Raw genomic sequence first — 26,663 nt, forward strand, 5'->3', positions numbered from 1 at the left:
GAGGACACCCTGTCATGGGGCTGATTGAAGGGATAGGAAACAGAGTGCAAAAATAATGAGACTTATTTCCCATTAAGGAAGTGACATGACAGTAAGCCAGTTTGCTTCTTAAATCATTGTGACCAGGTTTGCTTGGGGGAATTCTGTACTTTACAGAGAACATAGAAAGAGTGCTTTGGAGGGGGATAAGTGTAGTGGAAGGTCAAGGAAAAATAGCTCTGTGATAGAGCTCATGCTTTTTCACTCAAGCTGCCTATTCTATGACTTATGGAAACCTGATACTGGTATTTTAGAGAGATGAGCAAGTGAGGAGAATTGATAGCTGCTAAAAGCCCACTATGGACTGAGTGTTTACATATGTATCTCAATCTTCATAATGACATACTGCCTAAAATTACATCTCCATTTTAGAGAAGGAAACTGAAGTTTACAGCAACCATATAATTTGTCCAGGATCATAGATCTAGTTAATGCGGGTCATTCATTAACAATTATTGTTGGACACTCTAAGGCAGTGATGCTCAAACTTGGAACCACCTCAAGGGCTTAAAACATACTGATAGCTAGGGTCCAACCTATAGTTTCTGATTTAATTGTTCTGTAGAACAACTTGGGTGTGGGGGTATTGAAAGGGTCCTCCGATCACTCCACTACACAGCCAGTTTGAGGACATCTGCTCTGCGGATAGAGCACAAGGTTCAGTGAATGTCAGAGTCTGATAAAAGTGACAGGCACAGTAGTTATGGTACAGAGCCAGGAGTGGTGTCTAATAATAATAGTGACCTGAGGGTGCCATGGGAGCACACAGTAGTTGCTCCTCAACAAGGCTGCTTGTCCCTGCTCAGAAGTAAACAGACTTAGGAAGAACAGAGAGCCAAAGAAGGAGAAAGGATATTTGTGGCAGAAACGGAGTTTACACAAAGTAGGGAGGAGCAAAGATGAGCTAGAGAGAACCATTTGGCATCCTTGGAGCATGAGGAAATGACAAGTGAGGAAGAGGAAAAAAGCCAGGTCTGCAGAAGTATCTCTGAAGGGCTTGAGGCAAAAGAGGAATCTTAAAAGATGGGTGGAATATGAAGAGCTTTAGAGGAAATGAGGTTAGCTTTAGGGGAAACTAGAGTTAAAAAGAGTTTAGAAATTATCTCACCTCATCAGTTTATTTTACACATGAGGAAACTGAGGAGAGAAGTTTTAGCCAGACTGTCCCAAACCAACAACCAAATCATGTCAGGGGCAGAGCCCCCATATAAACTTGGAGACTTTCAGAAAAGTTTCAACCACTGAAGTGCCATCAGAAGAAGTTACATTAATGAAAGCAGAATGATCCTTGTGTGTCTGAGTGAAAATATTGGTTTTACAGAGAAAAGTAGACACCAACTGAATGGAGACAAATATGCTTTTATCTTGTTATAGGGCCTCAGAAAAAGTCCCAGGCATGTATTCACCCATACTCTGGCCTTGTTTCCAAAGATGTTCTTCTTTAAAAATTTATTTATTTATTTATTTATTTAAACACAGTTGTACATGGGAGGTCTATGTTTTCAATCTGCAGCTTCAGTGTGGTAAAAGTGAATAGATTTTGGGAACACGGTGGTGTTCCCAAATGGTGGGATTTGGGATATTTGGTGGATTTGGGATATTTGGACCATCCAATGTGTCTCTAGTCTTGGCTACCTCCATCTTACTGTCAGTGTTTCTTCAACTTGAAAGGATGGGAGGTTTTGGTATTAGTGCTCTACCCACTCCACACATACACACACACACACACACACACACACACACACAGGTGTGCACATATATCTAAGGCCATTGCTTTGAATGAAAACAATTTTATAAGCCTCCATGAGTATCTTCACTCGGTCTGCATTAGGTACAGACTGACCATTTAAGCACATTTCATCAATACAAACCACTGATGAAAAAAAATGCAACACCTCCTCCCCAGCTGGCTTTCTAGCACATTTTTACATTTTCCTTCCCTGCTTCCCATACTTATTTTCATCCCCAAAATATTTCAGAGGCTTTCTCCTTTCTCTGTATTTTGGTTTCACTGAAGTCTGCACAGTCAACACAATGATTGCTTATGTCTGGCTTCCAGGATTTTTGTCATTATTGAGGATTATCATTATTGAGGATAAATACAAAACCAAAGCACATGCTTTTGTGGTCAAATGCTGAATTGGGCTTTAGGAGAGTCTACATTTGGGAAAATTCTGGCATATTTTGAGTCATGAGATGTTATCAGAGGAAATGAGGTAAGGATCTCATTATCCCCGTGCCCCAACCCAACCTGAATTATCCAATGCACCCAATTTTTTCAGTCCCCATCAGGACCTGGATTTTTCTCTACCACTACAAACCACATGTTGATCTTTCCCTTATATGAACATCAGCTGAGTTTTATAGTGTGTACCAAACAATTTAGCACTTAGCGCTAATTAAATGAGGTTAAATCACTTCTGTAGAAGTGCCTGCTGTGAACTGTGGTTGACAGATGCACGGGACTATTACCACCCTTAATTAGATTAATTGCCTTTTGTATGTTCATTCTTTCTCCTCGACTCTTGTGTAAACTCTCTACTGGAGGTTTATATCAGCTAATTCATGATGGAAAGACAGAAGATGCTAAATAGCTGTGGATTAATGAAAGATGGGATTTCTTGGAGGGTCTGATCCATGGCTCCTTATAGAAGGTAGTCTCATTTCCTCCTGCCGCCATTTTCTCCTTGAAAATTCTTGTTCATCCCTGCAAAGGAACAATGCCAGAATTCTAGCCAGCTATATTTAGACAGCCAGAAATGAAATAACTGTAACATGATTGATAACCTTAAGTCCAGGGAAATGATATTACTAATTAAATCGTGAAACATTAGGCAGCCTGTCAAGCACAGATATATTTAAAGTCATAACAGCTCTTGCTTATTTTTAAAGAGTTTGCATATTGAATGATTCTGGTAAAATTGTTTCTATTTATCAGACCAAGTATAAAGTGCTCATTTCCATGGTATCTGCAAGCATAACAGGCAATCTAAGAGAAATCCGGGTCCAAGAGAGCAGCAATGCAGAGAACTGGTCGGGTTCTATGAATCTGAGCCTCACTCAATTTTTGGAATTAGAAAATCTAATACTTTACAGCTTCTAGAAGCAAAGTGTGCGGGTGAGGTTAGTGGAAGGGAAAGATAGAAATAACCAAGCTACAATTTACTGAATGCCTATTTTGTGCCAGGCTCATCCACAGATTACTAACCTTACCAGTCCCATTTCTCAGATGAGAAAACTAAGCACAGAGATGGGAAAAGAAAAAAAAGCAAACAAAGATCATTTCCCCCTCATGGTGCAACTAACAAGGGACAGATCACGCTTTGAACTGACTGCTCGCTGAAGCCAGTGTTGGAGCTCCTTCTGCTAGCTGAATTCCACTTCCTCTGAGGGATCTTTCTTCTATGCTTGCTACCTTTATGTCCAGTAAAACCCATAAGTCTGATGATAAGAGAGGCTAAGAAAAAAATTTATCTCACATGAAAGAGTAGGTGAGGGTATAATTCTTCTTCAGAAGTGATCACATTCATGAATTAAATCCTTTTAAGGGATAAATCTCTAAAGCCAGAGAGGAGTGAAGAACACTTGGTGGGCTCTAGGGTCAAGCAGATCTTTTGTCCCACTGGCAGGTCAGACAGAGGACGGTATGACCACTGACATACTACTCCTCAGTTAGAGGAGTTTTGTCCCCTTCTTTAGAATGGGGTAATGATATCTACTTTGATTGTGTTTAAGAAAAATGAATGGAGATAATGAAGGGGAAGACAGGAGAGAGCAGGACTTCCCAACATTTCCAATATTGCATTTCTGTGAATGTTTGCTTATTCTCTGTTTAAAGATGACCTTTGATATTGCATATTGTACAAATTTTGGCAAAGGTAATAGGCACATCCTACTCCAGCACAAGGTATTAGATTGAGCATAATAAAATTGTGGTTTAAGATGAAAGGCCTGAAAATCATGTTGAATAGGATAAGGAAAGCTTAATTGAAGCTCCAGCATGATTGCTTTAAAATCTCTTTATCTAGGTTTGTTATTTTTCCCATCTGATTGGGAGGGAAGGATGACCCCAGCTGACCTGGCTTACATTCGTTCTAACAGGCTTTCTGTCACTGTTGCAAATGAGTAAACAGATACTGCCCCTAATCCTGAGTGCTGCATAATCACAGTGAATTAAATGCACAGAGGTAAAGAAAGGTCTTTTGGCATTAAATCGCAGCCAGGGACCTCATCTTCATTCCATATCGATTGTCAACTTGCCAAATTCAAGGCTACAACTATTGTTATAATTAGACTTTGAAATCCTTCTTCTGGTTTCTCTTTTTCTGTGACAAGGATTTGCTACTTAAAATTATAAATTGCAAATATATTGCCAGGTCTGGATCTAATCAGCTTTCATCCCCTGCCTAAACCCCAAGAAATTGCTTTTGTTTTCAGTCTTGAATTTGGATGGTTTTAAAGCACTAATTCTGATATGGGGCGGGGTGAGGGGGAACGAGAAAGAGGTGCAGACCCTTTCGTCCGTGGGCAGCAAAGGTCCTTCCCAAGGCCAAGGCAGCATCTTTGGCCTCACCTGACTCTTAACCTCAACATGAACAGCACTGTTATGAGACTTCCACCGAGCCACCTGTCCCCTTCTTTCATGCAAGCTGATTGTTCTACATGAAACAACTGCCTTTTGGCCTATTCATGCAGTGGCCAGATACTTTTGAGAGTGAAAGGAACACTGTTAATTATTATGCTTGAAAAAGATGCATAAACTGAGACCTATCTGGGCCAGCCAGGATATCCTGGTCACCCCACTTATGCTCCCCTCTTCTCCAGTATTCTCTGACACCCTCCAAACATTCATTGTGAGCCCCAGTTTCTTCTTGATATTTAATCCTTTCATTTTTGCATGATTTTTTTTTTTTAATACTTCGAAGATGTACTTTATCCCACCAACTAGGTTTCTAATTTCAGCATAGAGACACTTCTCCTTTAGTGCCTAATAAAGTTATGGGGTGGTCCGAGTAGACATTCAAACACTGACTGAATAAATATACATCAATTAAAACAATTTGGGTGGTTTCCTCTTTTTTGTAAATGGGCAAGAAGAAAGGTCATGCTGGTATAATATTAGCAATCCCCAGAAGTATAAAAATGCCAAGAATAATATTCACAATATTCCCATAAATATTAGTAGCAGTAGCTGCTTTTGAAGTTTGATTTCTTTAGGAAAATCTAACAACCAGGGAAATAGTTGATCTGTTTTCCATTAATATGACTGCTTGTGTTTTAATAAAAGGAGCACTGGCCTAAGGACATTAGTTGACTTGGATTATAGTCTTGACTCTGACGAATGGCTGTGTGACCTTAAATGTGTTATTTCAAGTTGATGAGGCTCCACTTTTCTAATCTCTTTATTGGGTTAGTAAAGCAAATCTTTTTTCTCTAATTCACAACCATGCCCTGATGATGCATTTGATACTATGACCATTAAGATCACATTCTAAATGAAGATGCTTTATCGTTCATCCTATATAGGAATGTTGTAGAGTGTTTTTGATACAGGACAGTTAGTTATTCCCAACTTCACTTGCAGATAAGGAGGTGGAGATGAAGGGTTAAATAAGTTGACTAAGTCCATAACTGCTGAAGCGGGGATTCAATCTCAAGCTCACCAGACTCTGTAATCAGGAATTGAATTGTGTCATTGCTTCAGCAAACCCAACAGTTTCCTCATGGGTAGGTGATTGGAAGTTAATAGATTGGGAATTGATCTCAGGATTCATTGAGCTGCAGTGGTTCCTTGCAGATTCAGTCCAAATGTGTTTTTGTAGGTACAGCTGCAGCACATTCCTTTTATTTCTCTATTGAGGGAAGTGGGTGGTTTCTATGCAGAAGCTAAATGAAAGCCTTTTAGAGGAGAAAAAAAAAAAGGTCCCATAGGTATGTTACAAGCATTCCTTTGTTTACCTACTTTTCCTTCCCACTACAGAAGTTTTAGAAAGTGATTCCATCTCTTATGAAGCCCTTTTTAATCAGTGACAAGGACAATGTTTCACTTAGCTTTCTGTTCCGACACTGCTTCAAGCATAGGCATCTTGGGGTTATGTGTAAAGATTGGAGGAAAACCAAGGGCCTGGTCCTCTCCGGGTAAGACATCAAAGAGGCATGAGCAGAAGTATATTCATAAGTATCGATTTAGTCCATTGAATAGTCCATATCGATTTAGTTCACATTCTTTGGGAATGGGGGTATCCTGCTCTCCCTTGGCAGGATAAAGGAGAATATTTAAGTGTGTTATACAGGCAGTGCCATCAGGTTTAAAAGGAGCCTGTTTTTAGAGTACACCTGAGTGGGAAAGATGTCGACACACCAAATGGGCACTGAAACCTCTCCCATGGCCATAGTCAGAGGAGGGGCAGCCACAGAGCAGGGGTCTCCGAGAACGCAAACCAGAGAGGTAAAGCTAGAGAGACGCAAAAGAGCAGCAGCCTTGCCTAGAGTCAGCCAAAGAGGACTGGGGCTGTGTCAGTGATCAACCATCAGGACCTGAAGAAGGAGGCAGACATTCAAACTGTGAACTGCGCAAAGACCACGCACTGAACCTCAAGCATGCTGGTGCTGAGGCTACGTAACAATTACCTTATTCCTGAGTGGAAAGGCCTGGGTATTTGGACAGAAACTGTTGCTCCTCCTTTACAGATTGCTGACTGAAAGAGCCCATGACCTTGCATGTGGTGCTCACTATAATGAATGGGCATGGTCACTCTCAACAAATCCTTCCGCTGGCTTCGGGAACTGCAGAGTTTATAGCTTGTGTTATTATAGTTAGATATTTGAATATAGTGTACTTGCCCAGCTATTAAGTGTTAAGATTTTCTTGCACAGATAGATATTCCCTATGTAATGTGATCTTACTGTGACTTGCATTTATCTGGCCATATTACATAATATACTTCCAAATGGGTCATCTGACTTTCCCAAATAATTCTATGAGATAAATAGAATCAACCTAATTGACCCCATTTTATAGATCATCCGCTTGGTTAATTATTATTGCTCCTGGCGACATCCAAATATTCAAACCGTATGAACATTAAGTAATTGTGATAAAATAGTAGTAATGCTAAAGTAACAATATGAATAATAACTAATATCTGATGAGCACTCACTATGTGTCAGGCACTTGGCTAACAATTATCTCCATTTCTCACTGGTAAACTGGAGATACAATTACTGTGCTGTCAATTTCACAGGGTTGTTGAAGAGTTAGATGCAGTAATGCATGGCCAAGTGCATTGGCATGTTAAATACCACTCAGTATTAAGTGTTCACTTATCAGCCTTTTGGCTGTACAAACACACTCCTCTCCCTCGCTCACTGAATCAACCATCAGTTTGACTTTTCTCAGGCACCTCTTCTTACATTTCTCTCCTTAATTCCTTAATAGTGATATTGATAGAGCAACAAGAAGGATAAAAATAGTGCATTATTCCATTGTGGAAGCCAGTCTGGTTTACAAAACATTTTATGTATTTCATCTAAAAACCATCACTGTGAAGAGAATAGATCAGATATCATAATCCTCATTTTTCAGAAGAGGTAGCTAAAAGTCAGGAAGACTGACTTTTCTAATTCACGTCGGTAGCGAGGTGGAACTCACACCCAGAGTTTTGTCATTCTCCTCCATAGCTGCCTTTGCTTTAAGTGCCTGTTCCTCTTCCTTCCAAGTCCTTTTTGTCCAGAAGAAGTGCCTGGAAGTGTCCCTCAGCCCTCTTCAAAGCTTCTTACATCAACCAACTTCTGCAATGTTACTTGCCGCCCCAGGTGACCTGAGCTCCCAGACAGTCTGGAGGAGGCTCTCCAACAGTGATCATTTCTTGTCTTACTTCTCACTGGAGGACCTGGTGACACAGATGGGGACTTGGAGGTCACACTCCTCTCTCTACAGGAAATGCTCTCAACGTGCTTATCTCGTTGGAGTATTGGAGAAGATGGAGCTCAAGTGTCCCCTCTCCTGTGAAACCTTTGCCAACACTGTTTCTTCATCAAGTGCTGCTCTCTGTGCGTCCCTTTGTACCCAGCACTGATTTTCCGTGAAGCCGGGCCATGCTTGCCTTCCCCAAGTAGTCACAGATCTGTCCCATGGGGTACACTGTGTAGCCCTTGAAAGGCACTACCACATCTTGGCCTGTCTGTGTCTGTACTCTAGCACAGGAGACACCAAACCCATGGTGGATTTTTGAAATGAATGAATAGAAAAATGAACAAACCAATACACAAAACCTGTGGCCCCTGTTAAAGTGCAAACTGTCTTTTGCTATGGTAGGTAAAACCGCTGTGCTCTGAAGGAAGCTGAAGTGGCGAAAGCAGCCCCCTCTTTTGTCATAGGTCCTTAATTGCTCTTCTTCCCTGCAACATTACTGGTGTAATGTGCTAATTCTTCCTATGTGTCACCTGAATGCATTTTCAAGTGTATGTGGAGCCTAATTCTGGTTTCACTCATTTGTAAAGACTAAAGGTGAGATGTTGTGACAGTTTCACCCCTGTGAATCGATGGGTTTCTTTGGGGTTCTTTCCACGGGGCCATTAGTTACCTCCTCTCACCCTCATTCTCTTCCTGTTGTGAAAAGGAAAAATTACAAGGACAACGTGACTCCTCCATTAAAGGGAGAGAGAGGTGAGATGATTAAAAAAAATGCTTCCCAGACTAATTAGCTCAAGGAAAAGAAAGGGAGGGGGAAGATGGGTAAGTTTTCCTTGACATTTGCGTTAATGAACTGGGGTTCCAGACAGTAACTGTGGGGTCTATAATAAAAATTAGTTTGGAAACAACATTGTAGTGAGTTCTTTTATACGGCAATCTCTTCTTCAGAAAGCTTGCTATTAGTAAAATACCCCCAGTAAGGGGTCTGGCACAATGCTATTTCTATCTCGTAAAATCCATATTGTCTACTTCTAGTCAATAAAACACACTATCTAATAAAACTCAATTGTGCATGGTCCTGGGGCCTGGAAATCATCTGGATAATTGAAATGAAAGACATAGAAATACAAATAATGGCTGTAGTCAATATTCTAATGATCTTCCCCACCTGGTGTTGGAGATGAACCTGTATTTCTCAACACTCTTTCCTGATCTTAGCAGCCAGTATTCCTCAAGAGTCCCCCAACCTGACTCCACCCCAAACCTCATCCTTGTGGAAGACTTGTTATATTTCAGTAAGAGCACTGACTTTACAATCAGACCCACTAGGCTTCCCATTGTGATCTTTCCTCTTCCCGGGTGTGTGAGCTGACATTTGATGCCAGCATTTGACTTTCTTCATTTGTATAATTGGGATAAAAATATCTGCCATAAGATTATTGGGAGAATTGAATTAAAATGAAAAGGACAGGGTTGCCAGCAAGACTTACTCAGCTCCATCTTAATTCCCATTTCTATCTCTTTGAAGCAGAGACGTCCTCAGTAGAAAGGCAAAAGGGACAAGAAAGAAGAGCCTCAAAAACTTGAAAATTGTATAGCAGTTCTCTGCATAAGATAACGGATGTCCAGGCTTTTCGCCTCTTCTGAAGCCTTATAATTACAATTTTCTGAGGATTCATAGCTGCAGGAGAGCAGGGCGTTTCCCAAGCCAGCTCTAGGTGAGGGCCAGGGGTGTACCCAGAAAGCAAGATGAGGGCTGGTGGCTGATGATTCAGCTTTGCATCGAGGCTAGGCGATAGGGAAGAGGAAGAACCTAGGCAGTCTTACATCTCTCCAGGTCTCAATCTTTCCCTCTATGAAGAGATGTATGTTTGGTGCCTTCTTTGCTCTGTGTTTCTCTATGCATATCTACACTAGATTAGTAAGGATGGGCTTGAAGAGAGATAAGAAAAAAATGCATGAACAGCTCAAAGGGAAGGGTCCTAAAAATAACGTAGACATATATTGCAGATATTGAAGGTTGGGCCTCCGAGCACCACAATTAAGTGAATATTGATATAAGGCAAGTCAAATGAATTTCTGGGTTTCCCAGTGAAAAAGTTATATTTATGTTAGCCTATTAAGTGTCAAATAAGTTTATTAATCTATTAATTATGTGTAGAAGAACAGTGTACACACCTTAATTAAAAAATGCTTTATTGTTGAAAATGCTAACCATTATCTGAGCTCTCAGTGAGTTGTAATCATTGATCACAGATCACAATAGCAAAGACAATAATAATGAAAAAGTTAGATATATGCAAGAATTACCAAAATGTGACATAGAGACACAAAGCAAGCAAACACTGTTGGAAAAATGGCACTCATAGATTTGCTTAATGAAGGATTGCCAAAATCCTTTAATTTGTGTAAAAACAAAACAAAACAAAACAAAAAAAACAATATCTCTGAAGTGCAGTTAAGAGAAGCACAATAGGGGCGACTGGGTGGCTCAGTGGGTTAAAGCCTCTGCCTTCAGCTCAGGTCATGATCCCAGGGTTCTGGGATTGAGCCCCGAGTAGGGCTCTCAGCTCAGTGGGGAGCCTGGTCTTCGCCCCCCGCCCCTTCCCCCGCCCCCGCCCCAGCTGCCTGCCTCTCTGCCTACTTGTGATCTGTCTGTCAAATAAATAAGTAAAATCTTAAAAAAAAAAAAAAAAAAAACTCCTTAAAAATGCTTTTAAAAAAAAAGAGAGAGAGAGAAGCACAATAAAATGGTGTACACCTCCATATTTGTCAAAGGGATGTCTTTTTCCCTGTGAAGCTACAAATATGAGTCTCTCTACTGACTTTCCACTCCTATTCCTTTCTCTACTACTACTACATACACCAACATCTAGATCTGCGCATTTACCCACATCCACATCCATGGATGAAGAAAAATCCTACAAAAATGAGGTATGGTGACCTAGGTTTTATTTGTTTTATTTTGTTTCTAAATTGTTTACTTAGACTGTGATTCTTATGTTCTGTGATTCATGCTGCTCTTTACAAACTTCATTTATTCTTATTTCATCCTCTGAAGCTAGGATAACCACAGCCTCTCTCATAAAGATGTATCAATGGCCTTGATCTTTATTTATTATGAAATTCTCTGAACTCTTGCATAATGTATTATGGTGACAGCGATGAACCCTAAATCTGTACGAACTGACCAGCATTACATGAGAAGTGCTGAAATTGTCATAATCTGGGGCATGTGGTCTTCATACTTAAGATAATATGATGCTCATTTCCAATTAAATTACAGTTCCCCATTTTTTAAGGATATAGCCTTAATGCACAATAATGTGAAGCTTTCAAGGTTAACTCCATAGCTCTAGCTGAATCTGAGAGCCTGAAAAATGAACCCACGCCTTCACTTTTGAGCTCTTCCTTTGCTGCATGCTTAGGGTGACTAGAATGGGAGGAGGAACTAACAATCAGGAAAGTGAAACAATGAGTGCCAACCATAGGGCAAAGGTATGCACCTGTGCTGGCGTGTGTTTCTGTTTGTGCTAGAAACCTACAGAATCAAATTGAAATGCTGGAGGTGCTGGCTGGGAGCAGTGGACCTCTTCTATATACATTGCTTAGATGAACTTTCAAGTCCTCTAGGAAGTGTCTCTTCATCAGAAAAACTCTGGCCATTGTAAACAACATGCTTTTCTTCCTATGTGCTCTCTGCCCTTTTGCCATTGTATATTCTATAGTGTGTCCTTTGGGGATGCCTTGTCCCAACTTCTTTGGGGACTTAGTCATAGCATCCTCTATGAGGGATGACTCCTTCTAATCTAGGCTGTGTAAGATGTCCTTCTGGGTTATCCCGTCTCTTATTTATTTATTTATTTATTTTTCCCTATGGCATGACTCATATTGCATTCTATGTACGTGGCTATCTTCTTCACCAGGTCATGAATTCCTCAAGGGTCAAATGGTCCTTTTCCTTGTCACATTCCATTGTCTAGAATAGGTTCCCCCTCAACGTTGACATCACATCAGTGTTCTTTGAATGTGTGAATGAATGAACAAACACATGAATAAATAAAACCACCTATTACATTTTTTTTATTTTATTTTTTAACCTGTTACACTTTTATGATGTTATTTTTCCTCTGTTATTTTTCCCCAAATTTTCTCTTCATGTTAATACTAACCAGATCGTATTTGTACATAAAAGAAAGGAAAGAAAGAAAAAGCTTGATTCTGGCTGGATCCGCACATAGCTTGGTGTAGCAAAATCCCCCACTGAAGTCTATTGGCCATGATTGGTAATCTAACATAAACTCTGAGCCCATTCACTAATTATGTAGCTTTAATAGCTCAGAAACAAATTACGTGAGTGAAGTCCAATTCTAGAGAATTTTTTCTTCATCAACACTCACGCTTTGAACACACACAAGACATTGCTCTTTTAGATGCTTTAAGAGAATAAAAGATGAAACTAAAACCAGTCTCTTAAGTTTTAAGAAGCTTATACTCTGTAAGAAGAAGCTGGCAGGTGTGTATATCAGTGCTATTGCCAGGTATAGAAACATTGTCCAAAACTTTAGAGATCAACATTAATTTGAACTTTGCCATTGAAGAGATGGCAAAATATAGGGAGAAGAAATATAGGTCATTCTGGGTTAAAAGTAATGCAGGAGCATGGTAACCAGAGGGTTCTGAGCCTGGAGCCCAGTGTTGTTTTGCTGAATAAACAACATGTGGAAAAAGGTACTGGGGTATACACCAGAATGTAAGCCAAGGGAATACCCTGTCAAAGCCTTCTCTGTCCCACTTGATCTATATTTGGGGGGCAATTCAGTTTTGACGGATTTCCTGGAAAACTTCAGCAGTGAGTACAATGGTTAGCTCCAGGATAAATGTTAGAGATTATCCATTGAAGAAGAGGAAGCTGGTGGAGTGAAGGCCAAAGGCCCCATACGACATCTGGACGTCAGCATCTCATAGGAGCTTGTGATCAGAGTTGAATAGAACCTAGGTACTGACAGAGATGAAATGTCTATGTGCTCCTTTACCCTTTGCCTATTCACATGCCTTTTCCTCCACAACAGCAACCAAGCAAGAGCAGAGGGGTGAACATATGCCAAGGTCTACTGGTTCCTTAAAAGCATTTGTGTCATGATTCCGTATGGAGCAATCATCAATATCTTGTTTCCATTCAGGATCCTTAAAATCACTCAATAATACTGCTCTAGAGGATCTTGCATTCTTAATGGGGGTAGTATTGAAAGAAGTTTTATATGAAAGTTATTTCATATCAAAGCCTATTTGACTGTGGCTTTTAGGGATAGTTAAGCATGCCTTTTCATAAAAACTTTAAACTCTGTTTCTTTCACTTAAGGGTTTCTTTAAGATTTGCCATTTTATCCCTCAACTACCATACAGTAAAGCTTCAATTCTTCTGGCATTGTTGGAATGTCTGAGCTGTAGAGAAAGCCAGGCTCTACTCTCAAAACCAAATTGAAGAATTAGTCCCTGAGGTTGAAAGAAAACCTATTTAATTTGATTATTGACAGAAGAATAAGTGGCTCTATTACTTCAGACTAATCTCTTTAATATGGCATATATGAACCCACATGATTTGATTCTTTCCAGCTGCTTCCTTCCCTCTGGTTTTTCTCTTTCATATATCTTTCTCTGTCTCTCACTCTCACTCTCACATACACACCAACAGAACTGCATGTCAGCTCTCTAGAATTACTCATAATTCTACAAGAAGCTACATTCTGCCCACCACAACAAATGTTTCCTCTCCAGAACATTTTTTGTCTAACCCCTGTTAGCTCTGTGGGATGGATGGCATTAGGGTTCCATATACTGGGATTGGTTCCTTTCTACTTCACTCCTACAACTCTTTAGACTTCCCTCCATCCTGGAAATGAATCTGTCGTGGTAAGTATTCATTTACTTATTTTATTCCTTTTTCTTATTATACTATGAACCACTTCTAGGTAAAGACCATGATTTGTATCTTTAATCAAGAAATCCTAGAGTATTTCTAACACAATGAACGGTGTAGAACAAAGCATTTAACATAAAAAACTTTCTATTTCTGCACACCACAACACACATGCACACAAACACACATGCACACAGACCTGGAGTCCCAAGAGTTGAAGAACTCCACAAAATGCCATCTGATCATCTTTGTGCCGTTGAGCAAAGACTTATTGCCAGTTGAAACATATTAAGAGAAGAGAAGTTAAAAGAATCTCTTGAAGTATATCCAGCCGCTGAAAAAGCAGTTGGGGTAGATTGCTCTGTGACATGGCTTCTCTCGCTGTAGCCTTTTTCCTCCAACCCTTCACCTCCTCAGAGGAAGAGAGATGAGGTCTCAGTGTTAACACTCAGAGATAGTATACTTGTCATATGAGCAAGGCTTCAATTTGTGCATGTTCAATGTACTCTTTAGAGTGGCAAAGGAGACTCTGGTCTATAATTATCTACTTCCTTCGGTTTCTCATTAGTACTTGCTGTTGCTGAATAGAGATAAGTCTATTTTTGAGAATTCTGTGCCCAATCATTGTTATTAATTATAGGGAGGATTGGATGTTTTTAAGTATTTTTAATGGGATTGGAATTTTGAGCTTTGGATTTCATGGGAAGAATTGAAATTTGATACATGTTGCTAGTGACTGTAAATAGTACACAGCTGACAAAAATTTCCATTGCTGGTGTGTTGAATAAATAACACCTTGCAGTTGTACAGAAATTTTTACTTTAAGAGGCTTTTCATGAGAACTATTTTATCTTCAGAATAGCCCATTTATTTATTTATTTTTTTTTTTAAAAGATTTTATTTATTCATTCGACAGAGAGAGATCACAAGTAGGCAGAGAGGCAGACAGAGAGAGAGAGAGGAGGAAGCAGGCTCCCCACCAAGGAGAGAGCCCGATGCGGGGCTTGATCCCAGGACCCTGGGATCATGACCTGAGCCGAAGGCAGAGGCTTTAACCCTCTGAGCCACCCAGGCGCCCCCAGAATAGCCCATTTAAAGCAATAGGACAGAGGTTAACAAAGAGAAAGGGAAACCGAGGAGTGGAGAGAAACAGATGGGTATTTGAAGCCAGGAACCTTGCACCAGCTCTCCTGACACCTGGGCAGGTGTACTTTCCACTGGAAGCTGCCACTTTGGTTTTCTTCCTAGTTGCTAAATGCCCAGATCCTTATTGTGCCAAAAAAATCACTCATGCCGCTAAGTTTTGTTCCCAAACACGTGCACACGCATGCATGCACACACATGTGCACACACGCACAGCCCGCCTCTCCTGATGTTTCCTGAAGGAGGGGCAGGACTCAAGAATATTAGAAATTTTTCAAGTCAGATTCAATTTCTTTTAATGCTAACAAGCTTAACACCCTGGCCCTTTCTGGTAGGAGTCCTCTTCTAGAATCTACTCTAAATGGATAGAGACATGTGAGCAGATTTTGATGTTCATCTCAGAATTATGAAAGCAAATATTTGAAAATGAACTACAACATTAGAAGAATACTTAAATAATTTATATTGTATCCATATGGCAGAATTGTATAAAGCTGTTAAATTTCATACTTACCAAGAATATTTCACAAAGATGGGGAATGCTCTCTGACTGAACCTTAAATAAATCAAGAACAAATAAAAATAGGGGTGGCTATCATCAAGAGAGATGAGATGTAGCATGATCATGTAGCTTATCATCAAGAGGTTCATAAAAGAAATGAGAGCCTTAGCCAAAACACAACCCCATTTTTGGAACCTTGGCAACAAGTTTGTTTTCAGAATTTTTTAAAATGTATAGGAAGGGGGCACCTGGTGGCTCAGTGGGTTAAGCCTCTGCCTTCGGCTCAGGTCATGATCTCAGGGTCCTGGGATCAAGCCCCGCGTCCGGCTCTCTGCTCAGTGGAGAGCCTGCTTCCCCCTCTCTTTCTCTGCCTGCCTCTCTGCCTACTTGTGATCTCTGTCTGTCAAATAAATAAATAAATAAATAAAATCTTTAAAAAAAAGGTATAGGAAGAATTGAATGGATGTACTGTATGTTAACTAAGACTCCAGTGAGGTCTAAGAGAGTACTCTTAATCAAACACATTAATATTTCTATAGGAAAATGTATGAATAGTCACACAATGTGGTATAAATAAAGAGCCTACATTAGTTCAGGTTAGGTTTCTTCATCAAGCGACCTATGGAAAAAAGTGGTTTAACTTCAGATCTTTTTGGATTTCAGAATGCAGACAGGGGTTGTGAAATTATAATACAGAGAGCTTGGTTGATGCTCTGCAATCTGAAGTAACCTTTCATAGTTATTGCCATAAAAGTGTACCATCTTGTTCCAGATGTCTTTCTGATAGCCCTGCATCCCCGGGTAGACTTGGCAATAGTTCAGATGTTAGTAGATGGAGTGAGCTACTTGCAGCCTATGCTGCAGAGCTACTCATCACCTGGAGCCCAAGTGGGTGAGACTTGTACCAGAGAGAATTCTTGCTTTGCAAAGAGGCTTGGGCTAGCTTACCTCCTTGATTATTCTCTACTTTAAGAAGATCTCAGGCCATCAAGGCATAAATATACTGCATAATCTCTTGATGTCTGTCTTCAACAATGACTATTCCAAAGGGAATACACTGATACAGATGCTGGGAAGATGTTGGGTAAAAACCACCATTTACCTTTGTGAACATGATCTTGATTTATTGAAGGACTCAATAAATATGAGTTGAAGGGATTTTTGAATAAATGAAGATGTCTGACTGCATACAATTCCACCCATGCTGCTCTAGCCATGCCATACACAAGGGTCTCCTAGGTTAACTGTCTCTTATCTTTAAGGGTTATGATCTACTTTAATGTATTATTTACTGTTCAAATCATTCTAGTAAGCATGCTTTTCAAAATTTCCAGAACGTTGACTGATTTAAATATTCTCACTTAGTTTTGATTTACGTATCCCAAGAGCTAATTCAAAAAAAAATTTACCATGGAAATGCCTTGAGGCAGGGAGTTGTGTTTTTGTTTTTCCCTGTTATATCCTCATCTCCTTAAACTGTGCCTATAAAATACTAGCCATTACACACACTTACACACACACACATGGAATAAATGAATCTCATCAACAGTTTTCTTTGAACATATTAAATTCTTATAAAATTGTGGGCAAATATACCATTTTTAACTTTCGTTAATCATATGTATTGTTTTCATGGAACTCTTCAAGGTTGTGAGTGTTTCATTAAATTCTTTTTTATTTCCAGCCAGACCATATGACCCCCTTTAGTCTGTCTACATGTATCTCCTACTTTACTCCACTTTTCCAGTAATTACATTATTTTGAGTCCTTATGTATTACATTTAATTTTGATAAATGAGTAAAGAAAGAATGTGGCTGTTTAGACATTACATTTTGATGTTGTCATTACAAAGAAAACTTAAATGCAGGAAGGAGAGGAAATAGGACTTTGGTACCATGTGATCCAAGAAAGTGCCTGTCACAGAGTAAACAAACCCAAAAAAGAACCAACTTTATTCTGATGGTAGCAAAAATGGAGGTCGATATCACAAATAAGCCAGTTTTTTGGCTGCATTATCTGGATTCAGAACTCTCTTTAAGATGTGTCACCAAGGCAAACAACATGATTTTCTACATTACTTCTCCATGGCTAAGACATTTTCTTCAAATAGAAGGAAAAAATAACAACAGCAAAAACCGAACAGTTTTTAAGGGCCATTATGAGTTCTGAGAGCCACATGGAATGTGTAGTGAGAATCCAAGGGAGAAATCACGGCATCCCGGCAGCCTGCACTCCTTCTCTTCTTGTGACCCTGACTACAAAATTAAATCCTAGAGCTTTAATGGAACCAACAGACACTGAACAGCTACATCTAGCCAGGCCGCCTGTGCATCTTGTGTTGCAGCCAGAGCAATCCCCTTGTCATCCATGAGGAGCATAAAGGCAGCCTCTTGACCCTCCCAGACCAGTCCTCTGGCAATGAGAGGGTCCAGACTTTTGACTTTTGGGCAGGTGTTGCTGCTGTTCAATAACTTCTGTCTTAGCAGTTGAAAATCTAAGCTTTTGTCTCTTGTGAGTATCTCTGTATCATTCCAAAAACTCTTGGGAATGGTGGAGTGGGGAAGGAAATCCTTAATTCTCTCTACTACTTTAAACTACTTTTTTAAAAAAATGCAGTGTAAAGGACCTAACTCCCAATTGAAATATCTATATTTTTATATAAGCAAAATTTATTTCTGATTAGAAAATACAACTAGAAAGTGTATGTTTGCTATTATATCAATATTTTTAAGAATTTTGGCCTCTATTATATTTGTCATTGTGTTAAATAACAGATTTGAAGTACAGTGACCCATAGTTCTAAATCTGCCCAATGTGTGATATCTCAGTTTCAACTTACTAATTTTATGCATTCATTTACTGCCTTTCCTAATGAAGGTTGTAGTTCCATGCCAGGGTTTCTTCTGGCAACTTATAAATTGGCTATAAATATGAATTATGGGAGCAAATAATCTTGATTTTGGATAGTGGATCCTAGGTAGTTAGTTGTTACTTAGCACCCTCTCCCTCCTCCTGGAGAGCTCTCTGTCCTTATTTTGACATATCCAGGCCTATTCATTTTTTTAAAATGCCTATTTAACGCTTACTGCTTGCCCATGTTTTAAGCCCTGTGCTGGAGATCCATAAGTGACTAACAGAGAATCAGGATGTGAGAAATGTTCTGCAGGCAGTAATAGGGAGTTCCAAGTAGAGGACTTGATCTGGGATGGGATGTCCTAGCTAACACCCCAGAGTAGGATAGAGAATGGAAGTTTCCAAGAGGAAGAACATTTATCAAGAGCCACAGAAGAAAGAGACTTAAACTGAAATAATTCCAGAGTGACACATAGATCATTGAGTACAGAGAGGAGAAGCAGTCCATGATTCAGGGTGAACTTGTCTGGAGCACACATTGGAAAGCCTTGTGCTGGTATCAGGAGCTTAGACTGTATCTTAAGAGCAATGCCAAGCCATGGAAGGTTTCTAAACAGAAGTGACAGAAACACATTCACCCTCCTGTGTCCTCCAGGCACTTCCTGCTTGCCTGCTCACATGGTTACTGTTCCTTCTCCGACCACCCTCCTGAGCACCCAGGACTTGCTCACTGTTGCTAACCTTGCCAGGAGGCCTTGGAATTACAATGAACCAGGTTTAAATATCTGTTCTGCCACTTACTGGTTGTGTGATTTTCGACATTGCATTGCTAAGATGTTCTTCCTTAATTGGACCTCCTAATGGGCTACTAATTAAGTCTATGTTTCAACACTTTAAAAATGTTCTCCTCTGTTGTCGTTGTCATATGAATTTCAATTAAATGTCTTAACTCACTGGCCTTAGGCCCTTAAGTGGATTGCCAAGTGAATTCATTTAAAACCATGTATATCTACATTTTGAGACTGCTGTGTTGGAAAGATAACCCGGGACCTTGCTTTATGAAGTTGTCTCATATAGATGGTGATGTACCCTTGTCTCCTCAGCCTAAATAATCTCGATTTATCCTTCTGCTTAGGTGGGCAAAGTTCTCAGACCCAAAGATCAAGAACACCTACTGTTAGCTTAGCATGCAAATGCACTGCATGTGTTTGCACCAAAGGCACATGTGTCCTCAGTCATGTAATGATGCATTAATTATCTGGTGAACATCTGATGCTTACTGTTTTTAAGGCAATTACAGCTTTGTAAAGGGTAGGTGAGAAGAAGTGGGGCAAGGGAAATAAATGTGTGGGACATCCACTAAAAACACAATGGCTAGGGGCTTCCTGTGGTGATTTATTGAGTTAAACTTGACCAACATTATGTGAAGTAGGTGGTGGCAAATGCATTTTATAGATAAAGCTGTGGAGCCTGGGGGTATAGCGATTTGCTGAATGCATTCTAACTTACAAAAACCAATGCGTGTGTGTAGGGCAGTCGTGAAGCAGGGTTTGTCTGACTGTCCCATCTGTGCTCCTGATGTGACTGTTCCCTCATGAAGTGACCCAACAATGAGAGTGGATCCTGCTTTAGCTATCGTTTACTGAATGTACACTACATGTCTGTCACTGTGCTAAGATAGTCTGTCCAGGATCCCATGGAATCCTTTACCACAGAGGTAGTCAGTTCTATTGTTATCCAAATTTTGCTGATGAAGGGACTTGAGACCTTGGAAGGTGAAGCCAATAGCTCAAGGCCTCAGAATTGTTAAGTAGCAGAGCTGGAATCACAGATCTATCTTTTGCCAACTTCTTTGTTCTTAACCGGTCCACCTGACAACAATATAATCATTATATACATCGTGTGGAATTAAAATAGATATATCCCTCAGAGCTGATCCCTGTTAATAAGGATAAGAGGGGATTTTATTAAGGGAGAGGGCGGCAGATACAGAAATAGTAGCTGGAGAAAATACAGAAAAGCAGAGAGGAAAATGGAGGGTATTCCAAGCAAGACAACATCCAAAGGCAGGGTGTGGGAGAAGAGCACGACAGATTTGAGGGACTTTGAAGAGAACAGACAAGCCAAGATCTAAATTTCAGTTTTGAAGAAAATAGCTGGTAATCCTATCCTATAATAGCATATAACCCTCTCTGCTTGGTAATCATATTTTGTATTTCTCCTCTAGTTTCCTATTAAAAGAAAGTTGTAACTCAGAGACAAGCAAATGAAAATCATCCTCATTTATCAACTTTGGTTGCTATGGAAACTATTGGTGAGGCTCTGTACAAAATCCTGGAACCAAGGTCATCTAGACCATCCCTGGGGTTAATTCCACTTAGAATATTCCAGGAGTGATTAGCCAACCTAAAACTACCCTTAGGCTAAGGCTGGAGGTTGAGGTCAGGATTACTGACGGATTTATAAAAATTTAACCCTTCATACCATAATGACATGATTTAAATATTTCATACCATCCATTGATTTTCTGAAGAAGGGAAAAAGGCTAATGACATTGATCAAAAAGTAGAAAAAATAGAAAACTAGACAAAAATATAGAGATAAAATGTGGGGAGTGTATGTACAATAAATACTGGTTAATAAATATTTAAAATGATAATCTCTTTCATTTAAAGAGAACATAGAATGCTGGCTTGGAGTGTGACCCCTGGCATCAAATGTTGCTGGACTCATCGTGATTTGGCTGCCTGAGAACTGAGTGTAATGCAACAGCTAGGTAACCTCCAGAACGTTCCAATTACCTAAATATTTGGGATATGGTCTCCTTTAGTTATGAGATTTGTTTACTGGTTGGCTTTCCTCATTGTGGTGTGGGCTTCCCCAAGCCCAAATGAGCCTAGTTTGGATTCTGTCAGAGCAGACTCTGAGACAGTTTTCAGCTGCAAGGAGCTTTTTTGGAAGGTAAAAAGAACAGCTCTAGGGGGCCTGGAAGTGAGACACAGAAGAGAAAGGAGGTTTCAGAAAATGGGTGTTAGCTAATGAAGGTGGGGCGAGATGGTTGGAACTTAATTTCACTGGAGAAACTGTGAGGCCCAGTTGTAGAACATTCGCCTCAGAGTCACCCCTCTATAGAACAAGCAAGTTCCCATCCATCCTGGCTTGAGGAATATGTCCAAGGAGCAACGGTGCTCTGGCACTTCTGTCCTGCCATGTGATATGTAAAGAGGCCTCTCATGGGAATACAAAGTCTTCAGACGGTGAAAACTCTGGTGTGTTGAAGTGTTAGGAGTGAGGGGTGTGGGTGGGCACCACTAGCATCTGCTACTCTCCCTACTTCAGTTCAGAGAATCAGGCCTCCTGTATTTGCCCCATTAATATCTGTCAACAGAGTGACAAATAAGATGAATGCCTTCCCTAGCCCTGTGGTTCTTTATCTGGTTGCACATTGGAATCAGATGGGGAGCTTTTAAATATCCTAATGCCTAGGCTCCACTGTGGATCCATTAAACCAGAATCTGTGGGGTGAGACCCCAGTCTCAGAATTTTTAATAGCTGGGACTGAGAACCACTGCTGTTGTTTAAAGAATGTGCGAATTTTTCTACAAAATCCTTGACAGTAACCCATACAAGCCTCTTTTTGAAATATTTTATGAGGAAAGACTTTGCTATTCTCCAAAGCAAATCATTCCCTTTTTTGATAGAACTAATTGTTCCAATGTTTTTATACTTATGTTGGCCAAAACTTACCTCTGTAACTTCCATCAGTCATACTAGCTCTGCACTTTGGAACAATGAAATGAGTCTATTCCATTTTCTACATGACTGCCCTGTAGATATTCAAATGCGGTGATAATGCCCCAACTTGACCTTCGTTTTTACACTCTGAACACTCTTAGGTCTTTCAACAACTGCTATTCAACCTCCTCTAATCATATTTGAGTTTGCCAAGTAGCACTCTTATCCTTTGGAATTCTAAAATTAACCTATGGTCTATGTCTGCACGTGAAAATAGAGAGGACCATGTGTTAAATAAAGTGTGTGTGTGTGTATGTGCATGAGCACAGTGTAAAATGTTATTAGTGATGGATCAACTTAAAGTATATCCACTTTAATTGGCTTATTAGGAAACAGTAGATTTTTCACTTTTTCTTTCCCATCTCCCAGAAGCTGCCTTTTCTAACCATGCTTATTTTTCTCCCTTGGATAATTAGTTGGGACACCTTAATCCTTATATTGTTTTTCAAGGTGTTGCAGATATATTTTTAACAAGCATAACAGGGACAGATGAGAGGGGAAGTGTTTACCTTGAGGTCTGTCACCAGTCTCTTTGGATTCATGAACTCAATAAATAAATTAATTAATTAATTAACCTTTGAAAGAAAAACATTAAATGGCTGTGGTTCTCTAGGATAAGCCATTGTTAGATCAGTGACCAGTTTCAGTTCCCTGAAATTTTGGAGCAAGGGCAGTGGGGCTTCTTCCAGATAAGTGCAATGGAAAAAGCTTTTGCTGCTCTAGAGACAGTGTGCATGCCTGACCAGCCCCTCTGTGACACACAAAAAGACTCCAGCTAGCTTTGGAAAGTGCTTCTAAAAGAAGGTTTTGGGAGAAGGTACATTTGTGCCAGTTAATGTAACATGATCTCAGAAAACACAGACAAATAGAATTGGCATATGGCTGCAATCAGCAGACTCAATCTGTAAATAGGGTTAAGACTTGAAGACTCTTAGGTTATGTCGGAAAAATGTCAACAGGTAGTTTGGTACACTGAAAAGGCTGAGGGCGGATGGTAAGAGGACAGTAAAGTTGCCTTGAGACCAAGAGGAGAGACAAATCAGAGAGGCGGTACTATGACCCCCAGATCCAGAACAGATTATCAGAATGACCAGAGGGTGATCTTTCTTTCCAATCCTCGGTTTATGCATCTGTGAAATGAATGAAAATGATCACCATTAAGCCAATGCCCAACCGAAGCCCAACAGTTACTGTAGGAATGGCAGGACCTGATGTCTGTGTCAGGCCCAGAGTAGGACCCAGTAAATGTGAGCATTTTGCCTAAACCTTAAGAGTCCATAGACATAGAAGCTCTTGCTGAGGCAAACCCAAGCTTCATCATGCACCCAACAATGTGATTGATCCAGGGAAGTGCCTTATCTCTGTGCCTCAGCTACCTCTTCTGCAAAATGAGATGACAACAAAAGCTACCTTACAGAGTTATTGTGAAGACTGAATGATCTAATATGTATGCAAAGCTTATGGAGCAGAGCCTGGCACATAATAAGCATGCAAAAGATTTTGCCAGTGTTTAAGGATCTGTCCCCAAGTGTTCCCATTAGTTCAAAAACCTTTGAGGCTCATTTTTTTTCAAGTGTGAAACAGAGAAGGGGCATTAGAGTTATTTTTGGTGATTCTCTATTTATTGCAGTATTTGATAAGTTGCACTGGGAATCCCGTTGCATGTCGCATCTTGCTCACAGCTGTCTTCTTCCTAAGAGCAGAGCCTGGGTCTTACCTTTCTACTCCAACAGGGTTGGCATTTGGTTTTTCTTCCTATTGTTAGACTGAATTTGAGTTGCCCCTTTTAGGTGGGGAACGGGTATTCTGGAGGTGTGTTGCATATGGCCGATAGACTGTGTTTTAGTGACTGAGACAGTAATCTGTCCTCAGGGCCCACAGGAATCTTCCAGTCCACTCTCTCACACACGCACATCTTGTCCTTCAAGTGAGAATTCCTTAGTGGAGTTCTTACTTGAACTCAGCGCAGACCTGAGAGAGAATGCTCATGTGAAGTGGCTCAGAGACACACATATTTTATGGGTTTTACTGCCTAACCTCCACAGTCCTGCCTCCTAACGGGAACAGCTGCTTTTAGCATTGACATCACACTTGTGACACTGTGTAGCTCTTGGGATACAAAACTCACTTCAGAGTGAAAAATGTTGAACATTGTTGCTTGGTTGGCTTTCCACTCAGATTAAAAAAAAAAAAAAATTGGGGTGATAACTCACTTCATGAGTTGGAGTTTTGGAACTGTTCTTCTTGATCAGGGGTTCACAAACTTTTTCTAAAGTGCCAGAAAGCAAATATTTTAGGCATTGCAGGCCATATGGTCGCTGTCACAACGATTCATTTTGTTATTGTAGAAGAAAAACATTGACAATATGTAAATGAATGGATATGTCACTGTTCCAATAAAATTCTATTTACAAAAATAGGCGCCTGGCCAGATTCGGCCTGTGGGTCATAGTTTGCCAACCTCTGTACTTAGTCAGTGAAAAGATCAGTGTGAACATTTTGTCCCTGTTTTGTCACTAACCAACTGTGAGGCCACGGTGAATCATTTAACCTTTCTGGGTCCCAGTGTTCCTCGTCAGAAAATGAAGGCATGGGACAAGGTGACCCTTATGTTTCCTTCTACAGCTAATATATGATGCTCTGTGATTCCAGTTGTGACACTTCAGAGGCTTAGCTGAAAACCAAGCAGGCAAGTATCAAAAGGTTATGGTCCTCTTTTGAAAGCCAACTGTCACATTTGAGCTCATTATCAAATGTCAACAAACAACATGTCCACCTGTATGAAAGAGTTCCTCCAGATTTTGAAGAACTTGAGGGATACTTATCTGGAGGGATGAATACATTTGAAGAATGAGGGTAGGATACTCTTCCACTTACTTAGAGCTTCCCAAACACGAAACAGTATTACCATTTTTTAATGGGAATGAACAGTCATTGTTTCTCCTCACAAATAGTCTATGAAGGAGATATCAGCATTCCTGTCCAAAGAAGCTGAGATTATGGACAGTCAGGAAACATACACCAGCCACTTTACACCAAGTAAGTGGCAGAGCTTTGAATCCACATCTACTAAATCCTATGTTTTTACCATGTCAGATTTTCCTACACTAATGGAGAAAAAGATAGTTATTACCACCGAGGGAAAGGGGAAAAAATAAATAAATAAATAAATAAACCAAACCTATGGTGGGCAGCAGCAGGTCAACATTAGGGTCATCAAATTAATAGGCTGGATCCCTCTCTTCCCCAACAATCAGTTCTTCAGTGGTAGATATCACAAGTTTTAGTCCTCTTCTCTCCAGTGGTTGCTGTCTTTACCATTTTTTTTTTTTAAAGCTTGAGAGCAATTGACCATGATACATAAGCAACAAACTATAAAAACTGAGCATGCAGGTGAGGAGAATAGTGGCATAATCAAATAAAACTTACAACAGAGTTAATTTGACACACACCGAATGATATACATAATGCAATTTTGAGGCATGATAATTAGGTATAAATGGTAAGCTGTTGACATAAATGACTGCAATTAGTATTGCTTCTGCACAGACAGGCCCTGTGCTAAATTTTACATTTCTCACTTTGTTGGCTCTTTGGGATTTATAAATTATTATCATTGTTGACAGAGTTTAAAACTAGAGAATACGAGGCTTTGGGAATTTGTGGCTGGAGGCCATATTTATTTGTTTTATTTTATGTGTTTGCTTATATTGTTTGTTTATATTATACACTGCCAATTTCACAAAGGCTTTGAGGATTATCTGCAATAACCGTATACAATGCAACAGGAAAATGTACAAATTCAATGATAAACAAAAAAGTAGAATCAGAGGAATTATCAGTGAGAAAAAGAAGTCTGGAAAAAAGAAGTCTAGACCATGAAAGAGACTAAAAGTTGACTATGTTTCTTGGCACAATGGAAAGATTCATTCAACTTCTGTGAACTGAGTACCTAGTACATCAATTTATTTCTAATTATCTTAACAACCCCGCAAAGTAGATATTCTAAATCCTATTTTACATATAGGTCAGAGAGACAAAAATATGTTTACCAAGTTCATTCAGCTAGCAAATTAATAGAGCTAAGGTGAAAACTCAGTCTGCGTGAGCTCAGACTCATTGTCTACTCTGCTGGGTAGGAGACTAGTGGAGGGGAGACAATGATGGGGGTGATGATGGGACTGGGATTTGGAAGAAATAAACTGAATCTCAACATCTAGACTAGTGAGGAAGGCAGAGAGGCCAGAAATCAGTTGACTTGCAAGGTTCATGCATACATACACACCAATGGGCACCAGAGGAAGAGCCCTGGAGACTAGGACTTAGCAAATACTCAGTATTTGAGTCCAACCGGAATGAACATAACATGACCAGCATGTTTGAAATTTCAATCATACCACACTAGGCCCACCCCCACTCCCTGGGCTGCAATGAGGACAGGAACATGTGGTCTCCAGGGCCTTGCAAGCATAGCTAGAGAAGTAGTTACTTTGTT

At 40.0% G+C, this 26,663-nt stretch overlaps 1 protein-coding gene across 3 annotated transcripts in view; it reads left to right on the forward strand.

Moving 5' to 3' along the window:
- Nucleotides 1–26,663, forward strand: part of LOC111160860 (contactin associated protein like 5) — an 823,942-nt gene that overhangs the window by 95,342 nt on the left and 701,937 nt on the right. The window contains exon 2 of one of the 3 annotated variants that reach the window (XM_022524245.1): nucleotides 21,049–21,149. The exons of the other annotated variants lie outside the window; for them this stretch is intronic. Within the exon in view, the coding sequence (XP_022379953.1) occupies nucleotides 21,137–21,149 (13 nt within the window). The 5' untranslated portion in view covers nucleotides 21,049–21,136. The remainder of the gene's footprint in view (nucleotides 1–21,048; nucleotides 21,150–26,663) is intronic. 3 annotated transcript variants of the gene reach the window in all.

This window comes from Enhydra lutris, unplaced genomic scaffold (genome assembly GCF_002288905.1).
Source record: "Enhydra lutris kenyoni isolate GAN:26980312 unplaced genomic scaffold, ASM228890v2 scaffoldscaffold78, whole genome shotgun sequence".
Taxonomy (NCBI): domain Eukaryota; kingdom Metazoa; phylum Chordata; class Mammalia; order Carnivora; family Mustelidae; genus Enhydra; species Enhydra lutris.